Here is a 14,295-nt window from a genome sequence, read left to right on the forward strand (position 1 = left end):
TTTTTTCGCTTTTTGCCTGTAGTTTTACGCTCTCTTTTCAGTGACCAGCAGTAATCAGCCATCATAGCGACATCCCATCTGCCTTGGTAGCGCTTTTCCATTTCTTTTATGTCTTGATGGAAGCGCTCTCCTTGATCTTCACTGTAATGTACTGTATGACATCAGGCACTCCATTTTTCCAAACTTCTTAATCATTTCGGCTACTATAACTTTATAATTTTCACTTCTTTTATTTCCTAAAAAGTTTTTCACAACTTCCTTAAAACTGAGCCATGCATCCCTTTGAATTTTTTTCATTGTCGTTGGAAATTTATCATCTTGTTAAAGTCTCCTTATTTCTGGACCATCAAAAATCCCTTCTATCAACATGGCATCAGATTTATATTGAAACATCTTTTCCAAGTATTTAAAACATCGACTATTTGCAGCTAAGGCTTTCACAAATTGCTTCATGGCTCCTAATTTAATATGTAATGGAGGAATCAATACTTTTTTGGATCAACCAGGGCCGATTCAATGATATTTCCTTTTCCTATTTTAAGTGATTTCCTTTCAGCCCAATTATGATTCGTGCAATGTTTTTCGCGATCTCTACTATCCCAAAGGCACAAGAAACACGGATTCTTTGTAAATCCAGACTGCTGTCCTAGCAACATACCTGAAACTTTCAAATCACCACATATAAGCCAATTATATGTTTTGTATTCAATGGCCTCTAGAAGTTTTTTAAGACTAGTGAAGGATTTTTTCATTGTAGTAGAGTGTGCGACAGGTACTGCGGCATATTGACTTGTGTTCTGAAGTATTACAGCTTTTAAGCTTCTTTTTGATGAGTCAATAAACAGTCTCAATACATCATCTTTATAAGTATTGGGCTTAAGTTCTTCCATCAGTCCTTTAACATTTGAACAGTACACTCATTTTTCTTCATCAAAGACTTTTTCTTCGAAATACTGCTTAAAACTCTCATTTCTATTTATGTAAAACGTTACTTTCGTACCTTTTTCTAATAAATTTTTACTTTTTAAAACTGAAGCTAAGTGTTCCGCAGCATCTTTAGGTAGTCCCAAATCTCTTACGAGATCATTAAGTTCTGACTGTGTACATTTTTCAGCAATTCTATTGCTTACTCCACCTGGTTTATAAACTTCATCAGAGCTTTCACTGCTATCGCTTTCATATTCATTTTGATTTTCATCATCGGTCTTAGTGCTTTTGTCATCATCATCATCATCTTTAGATTCAATTGATAAATTTTCTATACTATCAACATCAACCTCATCAATCGTTTGAGTTCTCTCAACGGCTTTTTTTACTGATCCTACCTGGGCGTATTTAAGATTATGTAAATTCTTTTTATTGTACCCACGGATATCGGTTTTACAGGAATAACAATCATCTTCGTTAGATGGCTCATTCCATTCTGTGGGTTTAATGAAGATCAATTTAGAATCATCTTTAGTTTTTTTTCCAACTAGAAAGCATTTTGCGGCAGTTATTGAAAATACTATCAGGAGCCCAATCTCCTGAAACTATATCTAAATTAAAGCATTCTTTGTATACATTCTGAACATTTTCGTTGAACGATCGTCGATCGTTTTTGTTCGGAATAAATGTTCCACAAATGAAGCAAAATGCGTTAACATCTTTCGGGCACACGTGTTTAGAAGATGAGGTTGAAGGATTGTTTAAATTTTCCATATTTTTATATATAAAACCGCTCGACAGGGATACTGGTCCGATTGCAGGTTATTCCGCCGTCCTGGAGGTCATAACCCTTTTATCTCTCCAGGACTAAGTTAAAGGGCTTTTCGTATTTGACGAGGACAATATCAACTCGTCGACGGACGCACTAAGGCATCATCCTCACACCCTGTCGACCCCCTGTAAGGCAGTGCACTTCCACTGGCATCGGTACCCCGACTAGCGTATGAGCGAATCATTCTACACATCCCCTTATGGGGCAGTTGTCATCGTCACACGACTAGTCGAGGCAACAGGTCCACACACATGTTTACGCAAACATTCATTCATAACCGCAAATACATGTGGACATTTATAAAAAATGTATTTTTTACCATATTAGGGCAAAAAGAACCCACTTATTTTTTAAAGAGATACCATTCTTATGGATACAAAGTTTTCTCTTTCAAGAAATCTACAGCAGCTAACATTAATTAGAAAGTACACTGCTTTACTTTCGAAAAATTCGCAGCAGCTAATGTTGATAAAGATAAATTAATATTTCCAGTTTCTATATAGACGAAAAACTAAAGATGATTCTAAATTAATTCTTTTACACATTTTTTCAACAGTACCTCATTGACTTGACCTTCAAATGACCTAGACCTTGAACTCATGAAGGTCAACCGACACCGGATTCGGATTCAGCATGCTCCAAAACCTACATTTGAATTTTTTCAGATGTTTTTAGCCTTTTTTCCGAATTCGACCTTCAAATGACTTCAGATGACCTTCAGATAACCAGATATGTTTAAATCCACCTTGGATTTGTATTCAGCGACCCTCAAAATCTATATATAAATTTTTGCAAATTTTTTTGAGGTTATTTTCTTGGTTTGACCTTCAAATGACCTTGTTCTTTAAGCATTGAAGGTCAACCGACACGGTATTCGGATTCAGCCTGCTAAAAAATCTATGTCTGAATTTTTTCAGATTTTTTCAGCAATATTTTCTTCATTTGACCTTCAAATGACCTTAAAAGCGATCTGATCTGGAAAAACCAACAAACAATTCGTCATCAATGACCCAAAAACCATAGAACCCCAAGGGTCGCCTCCGTGGACTTTCACTTTTTTTTGTGTGCCTGTGTTATCGATAAGGAGCTTTGCACATCGGCAATATTTGGAAGTTATGACATAAGGCTCTTACTGTCTGTGTTTCGGAGCAGCCTTTAACTTGCAGCCTTCTTGAGCGGTTCATGCAAAAAGCAGCAAGTGATACACGTACTCAAACGAATTACTGGCTCTTGCGATTTCAGCATTCGCCTTTAGATCTTTACATTCATCTATACTTGCATAACCTGTTGAGTGCATTTGTATCACAAATAGCTATTAACTTATGATAAAGGAGTTACAAATTACCGAAATAGTTATACTTCTACTTTTAAAGTTTATATTGGTTTAGAAATTTAAAATATTATAATGAATTCAAAATATACCAAAAAATATTTAAATACTTACATAATTTAAGCGTCTATTATCTCTAAAAGGAAGCCAAAAAATGTCAGCACATTAATCATTTCAAAAAGATTTGACTCTATTTTCGTATATTTTAAACATTGAAATATAAGATTCAATATGATCATAATCAAATAAATTGGTATAAGGTACCACATGTATTTCAATAAAACTGTAGTGTTTTCATAATTTGAATTAATCACTAAACATTTCGGGTATTGCGAAAGACGATGTCACTAAAATTATGTCAGATTACAAAAAATTGACCTATTTGTATTCAGTAATGGTTTTTGTAAAATTAAATTAAATGTTGTTTTCAATTAAAAGTCACTAATGAAATGTATTCACAAATATTAGCTTTCCCAGTAAAATATGTTAATTTTTGTCTGCAAAATATGACGACGCAGCAAACTGGAGATGGTATGTATTCGAAATATGAAGAATTATTTTCCTCGATAAATTTCAATGATTCGATCCTGATCCACATACTCGAAAATATGGGGAGCGTCCATAAGAATTCCAACTGTACCAGCTGTTGTTACTATGAAGAAGAGGTATAATTGTAAACGGTCTATTACCATTGCAACGTACTTCCAGTCCTCACGAGTCTGAAAGTAAAAGAAAAACAATTATGATTTCAAGCATTGTATGATTTCGAACCACTGTGGGCTGATTTATGGCATTGTCATTTTTTGTAAAAACTCAATTTTTATTCAATTATTATAAATAATCGATTATGAAAATGTTAATTTTTGAAGGTCATTTGCAGTGGGATGAAACTCGCACGTTAAACAGCGGAATAATGTTTGAGCTCAACCTAAAATTTAAAACCCTGAATTGAAACTAAAATCCAGTATTGCGGCGAAATGCCAGAAATGTCGAATTTATTTAAATTGGAATAAATTTGATTCTAAGGTTAAACGCATAGCTATTGACATACAATAATATTTTTATAACAAATATCGCTATTATTTAATTTTTTTTTTAAATATAACCTTATTTATTTGATGCATCAACCTGTTTACTTCCGTTTTGAACGCTATAACGGAAAGGCCTATCTCAGTTTCACTCCATTGTCAACTCTCAGTCTATAAAATAACAAAATCTCGAAACAAAAGATTTAAGAGTGTGTGGAAACGAATCAGATTTAATGATGTATGATAAGGGGTTTAGTATGATAAGGAGAAAATTCGGAATGGTAAACAAATTAGTAATTAACTAGATTATATGATTAAGATTAGAATCGATAGGGCAGGTGTGAAAGCAGGGTTAGTTCGATAAAGAGAAAATTTGGAATTAAAAACCAATTAAATACTTTTTCAGTAATTGAGTCATCAACAGTTCGGGGTTAGATGGAGAGATTAATATAAACCTCATTTTTGCAATGAAAGTGTAAGCGCATGTGTGGATGGCTGAAAAAGGAGGGATCTGTAGGATAGCTAAAAAATAAAGTTTTAAGACTGGTAGAATGGAAAGGGAAGAAGTAAGAGTGGAAGAAAAAAGATGGAAACTGGAATGGAATGCCCTATAGTCTAAAAAAAATGCATAGGATGGAGGAAGGGATCCATTTCTATGGAACTGGGGTGTTAATGGGTATGGACTCTCTCAGGCGTTAATTTAAACCTACTTAATTTGTGAAGGTGTATGTGGGTGATTTATTTCTAGAAGTTGGCAACAAAATCTGGAGAAATTTAAATTTTTAAAATAAGCGATACAAAATTATCAACTAAAGTCGGCGTTTAAAACAGTAGCGACATTAGCTGCGTTTTTTATAGCCATCAGGTAGAGAATCGTAGTTATCTACCCTACGTCTTTTCATATCTACAACTCTGCAGATCTTTTTCTCATTACGAGTGACTACTTGATGAAAGCGAGTGGTCCGAATCGACCGACACTTTATTTCAATAGCCCCCTTATGGGCTATTACAAGGTCTCGAAGAGAAAGTGAAAATGTGCAATTTTAGAGTTATCAAAGTTTAAACTTATATCTTTAGCTTTATACACCGCTGACTATGTGAAATCTGCAGCTCGGGTTATATGCCCCAGGAGTGAGCCTACAGGTGGGCAGTATTCGCCCTGAGTTTCGCGAGATGCAAGAATCCGTGTCGTATTATAAGACCACCACCCACATGGTTATTTAGGCAATCCTCAAAATGGCAATCAGTTGCAAACCGAAATAATAGACCCGCATCATCCTGTGTAAAGATATCGGCTATACATTTAATACCGATTAAATCGCGCTGTTTATATGGAGCTATAATCAATTGAAATACTTCTCGCACAGTCGATTCAAGCCACTCTATCGGATAAATTATTTCCCCAGATTTGTAGCGGAATCGTTATTCCATTTCGCTACCCGGTAAACTGAAATGTGGATCATTTTTATTTTCCCTACATATAACTAAACATTTTGAATTTGATGGTAATTTATCGCCCTGACTAGACTCTATATTGTCCGGACTCTTCGTTCCGCTGATAAATGACTTTTGCATCTTCCTCGCTCTCGGACGAACAAGGTCTTTTTATACCCCGACCTCGCTGAACCGACGGCACATACATTGAAGCAGTTTCTACGTACAAAAAAATACAATAGATAATATTTTTGTCCCAAAGAACCACCATTAAAAGATTGAGATTTGTAAGAAATATTAGTTTTAAAATAAAAAGAAAGTTTGCAGTGAACTTTATCATTGACATCAGCATAAAAACTGACATTGCTGTATTACAAAATTAACATTTGAATAAATATCTACAGTTTCTACCTTTTGCAGTTTAAGGAATTGCTAATAAATGACTTATGATTATCAAGTAGAATCAAAAATACATAGTGGTTTAAAAAATAATATATTAACGAAGTTTTGGTGATGAATAACCTTTTTCCAGCTACATTTTTAAGATCTTCATCAATAATTTTATGATAAAATAATGTAAAATAATCAAAATAAAGGTTTAGTTTCTAAATAAATTTAAAATTTAAAAAAATCGATGTTGAGTACATTTTTAATTTTTAAATTCATTTTTTAATCAATATTGATTTTTTATGCTACATGATAATCGCAAGTCATTTATTGGCAATTTTTTATAACACTTAAGTATATATTGAAACTTTTCTTTAAAATTGAATCAGTAAAATGTCACTGATTCTTATTCAAAATCTACTGTTTTCTTAGCGTCTCTTCTCTTACGAATTCAAACAGTGAAAATGCAACGTCAATCATGACAACTCAATGGAATTTTCAGTAAATGACACCAAAATGACAGAAAGTTTGAGCGAAATTTGAATAAATTACTAATGTATTTATACTGTTATAAATTGCAAGAATAAAGGCATTTAAAATCACTGAAACTTTACTGATTTATATACGGTGAAAAATATTTTCTCGAGATATAAATTCACTGGTATACATTATTACACTTTTTAGTTGTATTTTTTATGGTCGAAACACATTTTGCACAAAAATGTAATTGTTGCAATTCTAGCTCGAATTGAAAAAGAAAATAATGACCTAAATTGAATAAATGTAACACTAAATGTGTCTAATTAAGCCGCAGGGTGAAAGAAATAGTCGAACGCTCGAACACGCGTAAAATTATTGTCTGCGCGTCTGAAAAATATTAAATTTAAAAAATCAATTTAAACAAAATGTAGATGTACTCGATGTCTTCCCGTGTTTTTAACTAATGCGTCGAGTACTTTTTACATTCTCATAATTTATGTTTGAGAAAGTATTAGAATTGTCGGAAATTTGACATCACAGTTTTTCAACAGATCTCCACGCTTCGAGACCCCCTGAATCAGAAAATCAGGTTTTCACGATGGCGTCTGTCTGTCTGTCCGTCCGGTCACCCGTCCGTAAACACGATAACTCTCGAAAAAAAAATAATCAAATCCACCTTTGGCACACTTTTTTTAGGTCCTAAAAGAAAGGACTATTTCGTTAACCAGCCATTTTTGATAAAAATTCAAAAAGTGAACGCACTTTAAAAATTGTTTCAAGCACTTTTTTCTGAATTTGAAAATTCTATGTATAGATATTTATATCATTAAAAAGCATAAACAATTTATCCTTGTGACTTTTTTCGATAAAAGGAACATTTTTAAAGATAGAGGGTTTTCCAAAATTTTAAATCAACCGAAAATGAAAATTTTAAGCCGAAAAGCGCACGATATGAAAAACAGTCAAGAGAAGAAAAACATTTCTTTTTAAAAGATCTACAAGATTATCATTACAAATTTTTGGATTTTCTTCAAAAATTCAAATTTTGATTGCACAAAAAAATAATGAAAAATAAAAAAATCCATTTTGTAGACAAACTATGTAGGATACGAAAAAAGATGAATCAACAAAAATTGTTATCCCAAAAAAGATCTACAATTTCGTTAAAAATCACTTCTTGATAGGACGCGTAAATTTTGTTTTATTCGTGAAACATAGCGTTGAAAAAAAATAATAAAAGAAATGTGTGGAAAGAAGACGAAAGGTACGAGAAAAAAATTCAACAACACCTGTTTATAAATGTCTGTCGGAAATCAGGCGCGCAGCGCGAGTGTGACGATGAGAATGTGTACGTCAAAGCCTACAGAGCTTTGAGAAACTTAATCTTTGACTATACTTAATTAAGTAGACAATTTAGAATATAAAGACGCATATATAAATAAGCATATATAAAGAAGAATTCCAAATGTAAAGAATAAATATCCGAGCGCGAGGTAACTCATTATAGAGCGCGAAGCGCGAGATTGAACCGTCGCGCGCCGTAGGCGCGCTCAAACTTTTCGAGCGAAGCGAGCCGCGCGCATAGCACGCGATGAGATTGTGCCCGCGAATTATCTCAGTCAATTTCTAACGCATCAGTGTGAGATTTCCCAAAAAACTTCATTCAACATTTGTGAACAAATCTCTCACTGGAAGTTGTTGGAAACTCGAAGGTAACTAAATAATTTTTGCTTGCAAAACCAAGAAAACATAATTATCGACTTACCTCCATTTGTAATTATATATTATTAAACAATAAGCATTTTTTTAATTTTTCATGGGTTCTTAGGCATCGCTATAGAATTTTCAACAAGTCCTATAAATATGAACTTATTTCAATAATATTTAGCCAAGTTAGAACGATTTAAGTTTTAAAACTTAATTAAATCAGAGAGAAACTTTTATTCAATATTTCGATTTTATTATTTAAAATAACGGTTTGACAAAAACAATCTAACAGAAAAAAGTTTTCTTTCCTTAATCTCTACAACTCTACTTTTTTTCAATTGATTTTTTGACTTTGAAAATTTTATAATGTTGAGATGCGCGGACAATACTTTTACGAACGTTCGAGCGGTTGGCTGGTTCTTGCACCCGGCGGCTCAATTTAATATTTTTCAACGAAGAAAGTTCTTCTTATAAAAATAATGATTTTTCATTTGAAAAACATTGTTTCTAGAAACAAGAAATATTTTCTTGAATCGAAAAAGTATTTGAAGTGTACTCGATAACATTGCATTATGAGCTATATGACTTGACCCTGTAATTGAAGAGCACACTTCATTTGATTTGTCGTATTTGATACTACATTGCTGTAATTCAAGAAATCATTTTGTTTCATTTCGTAAATTTGTAAATATTAATTTATTGCTGTGATGTCCTTCTGTTTAATTATATGTTGCGTAACAGGGATTCAAACTAACGAGTTGCCGATTTCCTCATCCCTCTCCACATATGACCAATTTCTGGCCTGCCTGTCATCGTATTCGTTTACATCCTCCTCCTCCTCGTTCTCCTCCTCCTACTCCTCCTCCTCCACAGAAATGTGTTCGTTGGTCAACATCTCCTGATCCATCTTCTCCTCCTCGTCAAAAAATGCCTCGTCGTCGTTGTGAGCTTTATCACCATCATTGTTCTCGTCGTAGTTATCATTCGCGCACAAGTCAAGCAACTCACACACGCGTTCACCAATGACACCCTCGTTTTCATCAATGACGATGATGTCGGGAGCCGATGGTGTTGCTGTATCCGTGGGCACTGCTGATGATTGTGGTGAGTGAACTGCAGGATCTAGAAATGACAAAGGATATTTAATCCCATCGTTTGAGATATTTCCATCTTCTATAAAACATAATGAATATTATCATTACTGTGTTGTTATGACTATCAACCTGAATAAAAAATGAAAATCTTGACATACCGTCTGCGAGGTATTCTCGAAGCCTTTTGAGTCGAATTTGGTGCTCGATAAATTCCAATTTGCAGTCATTTAGCAGTTCTCGCAAAATCACTTGGTCCACAGCTACAATTAGGGCCCGATCGATACCGATACCATTGAAGAAACTCAGGAGAAATTTTAAGATTAATTCTTCTATTTAGCTTATGGGAGTTACCAAGCCATGTATGAGAAACAAAGACTGCCGCGCAGGACAAAACATTCAAATGACAAACGACTTTTACCAAACAAACATAAGGGTACGCTGCGGCGTATCCTTTTCGTTAAATTGGTCCGCCATGGTATTTTTAAATATGTGCAGCAATGGATAGCTTATAATTGTTAACAATTAATCTTCTATTAGGTCTCAAATTAGCGGCATTTTTTCTTGTTTATTGCAAATTTTTAATTGAAAGTATTATGTTATTGTACTTTAACTTATATATTAATTCTTATGTAATATATTGTGACAGAAAAATGTTAGGAAGTTATTGTGGCTCAGATTGTATAGTGATTGTCCTATCCCTATTGAAAATATGCACGTGCATCTGCACGTGAATTTAAACGCAGATTTACAAGTGCATCATTAGGTATCGATTTTGGAAGATACATGCATATTTTGAGGAACAAAATATATTGTAACAATTTCTCTCAAGTGCCGTTTTGCACGAAAATTTACACGTGCAATTACACGTGTAAAACATATTGACAAAATTTCTCCAAAGTGATATTTTGCATGTGGATTTTCACGTGTATTGCCCCAGATAGCAAAATGTCCGCATGGAGCCCGCATCTTTAAAATAAAACTTTCAAGCATTTAGGTATCTTGCATATTGATAATGAATGATATGTTTTAGTAAAAAGGACTCCCTCGTGTAATGGGCTTTTCTATTTCTTTTATTGATTTTTTAAACGTTTTTTACATACAGTGAAATCGCGTTATAACGCTCCCGCATATAACGCTTTCCCGCATTTAACGCTGCGTTCTTTCGATCCCGTGATCACTCTCATAAGAAGCCCATATATATTTTCACGCATATAACGCTTTCCGCTTATAGCGCTTTCCCGCTTTTAACGCTCTAATCTTGTGGTCCGAAGGTGAAATTTATCCCGCTTATAACGATTTCTTATTAGGCGGAAAGCTCAAACTCCTCAAAAGTACTTCATTCGGATAACTGTAGTGTATTGTGATGTACATATTTTGTAGTGTTGTTCTGGAAATAACAAAAATGTCAGTGTCAATCAAAAGAAAAGCGTTTTCAGTGTCAGAGAACTGCGAAATTTTAAGAAAATACGACCAAAATACAAGTTTAAACCAAAAGGCAGGAAAATATGACAACTTGGAGTTTATTTTGCTCGAATGGTTTCATCAAGTTCGCGTAGTTGAAATTCCTGCAAATGGACCAATATTACAGGAGAAGGCTTTAGAGATAGCTCGAGAAATTGGATTAGGAAATTTTACCGCATCCTCAGGGTTGCTTGATCGCTTTCGTGAACGTCACGGTATCGGTCATCGAAAAATCAGTAGTGAGGCGGAATCTGTTGATGAATCGGTTGTAATCACTGAGACTTCTTTTAAATGTTATGCCAGATAAGTCCTTTACATTCAAAGATAAAGATTGTCATGGCGGAAAGTTGAGTAAAGAGAGACTGACTGTACTGTTGTGTGCAAATAGTGACGATAGTGATAGGTTGAGTCCCTTAAGGCCAATTCAGACTAGGCCAATCAGCGCGTACTCGGTCCAGGTTCCGGTTCGGTTGGAGCATTTATGTTCGATTCTACTTTCAACCGTGCCGTTCGCAACCGTAGCCAATGAGAGCCATCGCTAAATCCACGAGGCCTGTCAGCTGTTTCTCGATCTTGCTACACGTCACTCACGTCACTTTAATCTATGAACCGCGCATGCGTGAGAATGAAAATCGTGTAAGCTGAATCGGCGCAGTGTGAGCTGCAACGGTCAACCGAGAACCGGCAAACCGCAACCGAGAACGGCTCGTCTGAATTGGCCTTTAGTCATTGGCAAGAGGCCAAGCCAAGGTGTTTTTAAAATGTACGCTGCTTTCCATGTGAATACTCATCGCAACGACGTGCTTAGATGACGAGTGACAGGTTCCAAAAATGGCTTGTAAACTGGGATGAAAAACTTGTGACGCAGAAACGCAAAATAATCCTGTTTGTGGATAACTGCCATACACTGGGTGACAGCATTTTGGGAGCATATCAAACTAGAAACAATCCAAAATTGTTTCAGGAAGGCTAGATTAGTAGCAGAGAACATCGAGATAGGCGAGGTAAGCATCTGCTATATACTTTTACTTAATTAAAAAAAAATAACTTGAATATTTTGGAAATTTTCTGAAATTTTCAACAGTGTCAACAATTATTTTCAGGAACCGACTGAAATAAACCTTGACGATGACGAAAGTCAGGTTTCGATGAACCGCTTTGGTATCACCTTCGATCAGTACGTAGCTCTAGATGACGATTTGCAATTCGTGCGAGCACTGTGTTAGCAATTCCGCAGGCATATCGCGCTCTCACGCCGTGCGGCCTGCGTGCTGCATCACGCATTGTGATCTGGGGCTAAGTGTATTTTAAGGTGAAAGATACCATAAGCAACACTCTAGTTAGTCTCATTTTACATGCAAATTTACACGTGCAATTACAACTGTAAAATATATTGGCAAAATTTCTCCAAAGTGATATTTTGCACGTGGATTTTCACGTGTAATGATAAGTGCATTTTAAGGTGAAAAAAACTATAAGCAACTCTATTAACTCTCATTTTACATGCAAATTGACACGTGTATATTCGCATACATTTTTAAGTGGACACTATATTAGCCGAATTTTTTCAAGTACTACTTTACGTGCGAATTAAACGTGAGTTTCAAGTTAAAGTATATATTGTCCCAATTTTTCTTAAGCGCTATTTTACACGTGTATTCCTACGCAAAAATTATGTTGGCCGAATTTCAACAAAGTGATATTTTGCACGTGTACTTCCACGTGCACTTTTAGATTAAAAATTACATCGGCTGAATTTATATTGAGTGAAGTTTTACACGCGGATTTACACGTTTATCGTCACGTGAAAAATGTATTGACTAATTATAAAAATTGAAATTTCACTCGTGGATTTACGCGTGAATTTCCTCGTGAAAACTATATGAACCAAATTTCAAACAACTGACTCCTTACATGTGTAGTTCCACATGTATTTTTAGATTAAAAATTATATAGGAAAGTTTATCTCAAGCGCCAATTTACATGTCAATTTACATGTGCATTGCAATGTGAAAAATATATTAGCCGAATAGGGCTGTTTCACGATTTCAGATAAAATAATGTTTTAATACATAATTTTTAGCTGAATCGAAGGTGTGTTATAATTTTTTTTTCTTTTATGTAGTTTAACAGACAAAAATTATTAAAAGTTGAAGACGGTAAAACACTTATTCAAATTAGTGTCACGTGACTCAGAGATTCTCATAATTATATATCAATGTGACGATGCGAAACTCATGATGAAGAGGTTAGGCCATGGTCTGCTGTCAATTCAGGCTATTTTGATTTGATAGCTTTATTCGTTCATGATTATGTGACAAAAAAAAGTTATCTTGTTGTAACATTTGGCTTTTTACGAGTCAATAGTATGTTGAAGGAAACTGTAAATGGAATTATTAACACATTTTAAAATCGTATATATTTAGGAATTGTTCAGTGAACCAGTTACATTCCAGTACTTTTTCAGTAAATTCTTTATACATACCATAAATATATCTATTTTCCGTAGATTTTATCTATTGTTTTTTACGAAACACTCCTGTGAAATTTGTTTAAAAAATATTTTGCGACTTCTATTTTCGATGTGCACATAATCAAAACAAAACATCGGTACAAAAAAAGTTATTTGAGAATCACTAAAACGTGATCTGTGATTGGCAGAAAATCCAACCCCTTTGACGTCAAAGGGCTCTCCAATCGCCATCGTTATAGAAAATTCATATTTCAACAATAAATTAAAAATAATAAACAGTATGTAACAAATATTTTATGGGTGTTTTTTAATTAGAATTTTATGTACTATAATATCCATTTATTGGAAAAATTATATCTGACTTTGGAAACAACTCTATTTATATCAAGTGACGTGTTACACGTTCGTTTGCACGTGTAGTTGCTTGTGACAAATCTTTTGTATGAATTTCAACGGAATGACATTTCACACGTTAATTTACACGTTTATTTCCACTTGAAGAATGTATTGACCGATTTTGAAAAGTTACATTTCACACTTCGAAATTCAACGAAGTGACTTCTCACACGTGTAGTTCCACATGCATTTTGAGATTTAAAATTATATAAGAAAATGTATCTCAAGGGATACTTTACACGTTAATTTACATATACATATCCACGTAGAAAATATTTGGCCGAATTTATATCAAGTGACGTGTTACGCGTGCGTTTACATTTGCAGTCGCTTGTGAAAAATCTTTTGTGTGAATTTCAACGGAATGACATTTCACACGTTTATTTCCACGTGAAGAATGTATTGACAGACTTTGAAAAGTGATATTTTACACGTGGATTTACGCGTACATTTCCTCGTGAAAAATATATTGAGCGGATTTCATCCGAGCAACTTTTTACACGTGTATTTCCCCGTGTATCTTGAGGTGCTAAATATATTGTTCCAATTTCTCTCAAGTTCTGCGTTTATTTTTAAGTGAAAATTCTATTAGCAAATTTCAAATAAGTTTCATTTTACACGTAATTGACACGAGTATATTTACGTATATTTTGAAGTGTAAAATATATTGGGCCCAATTCTATCAAGTGCAATTTTACATTCGAAATTACAAGTGTGTTTCAAGTTGATTTACATATTGTCCCAAT

The 14,295-nt window shown here is 34.2% G+C and overlaps 1 protein-coding gene across 1 annotated transcript in view; it reads right to left on the reverse strand.

Moving 5' to 3' along the window:
* Positions 1 to 3,335: 3,335 nt before the first annotated feature.
* LOC117169664 (acetylcholine receptor subunit beta-like 1) overlaps positions 3,336 to 14,295 on the reverse strand; it is a 239,053-nt gene continuing 228,093 nt past the window's right edge. The window contains exon 5 of the mRNA XM_033356144.1: positions 3,336 to 3,808. Within this exon, the coding sequence (XP_033212035.1) occupies positions 3,644 to 3,808 (165 nt within the window). The 3' untranslated portion in view covers positions 3,336 to 3,643. The remainder of the gene's footprint in view (positions 3,809 to 14,295) is intronic.

Source organism: Belonocnema kinseyi, chromosome 3 (genome assembly GCF_010883055.1).
Source record: "Belonocnema kinseyi isolate 2016_QV_RU_SX_M_011 chromosome 3, B_treatae_v1, whole genome shotgun sequence".
NCBI classification, from domain to species: Eukaryota; Metazoa; Arthropoda; class Insecta; order Hymenoptera; family Cynipidae; genus Belonocnema; species Belonocnema kinseyi.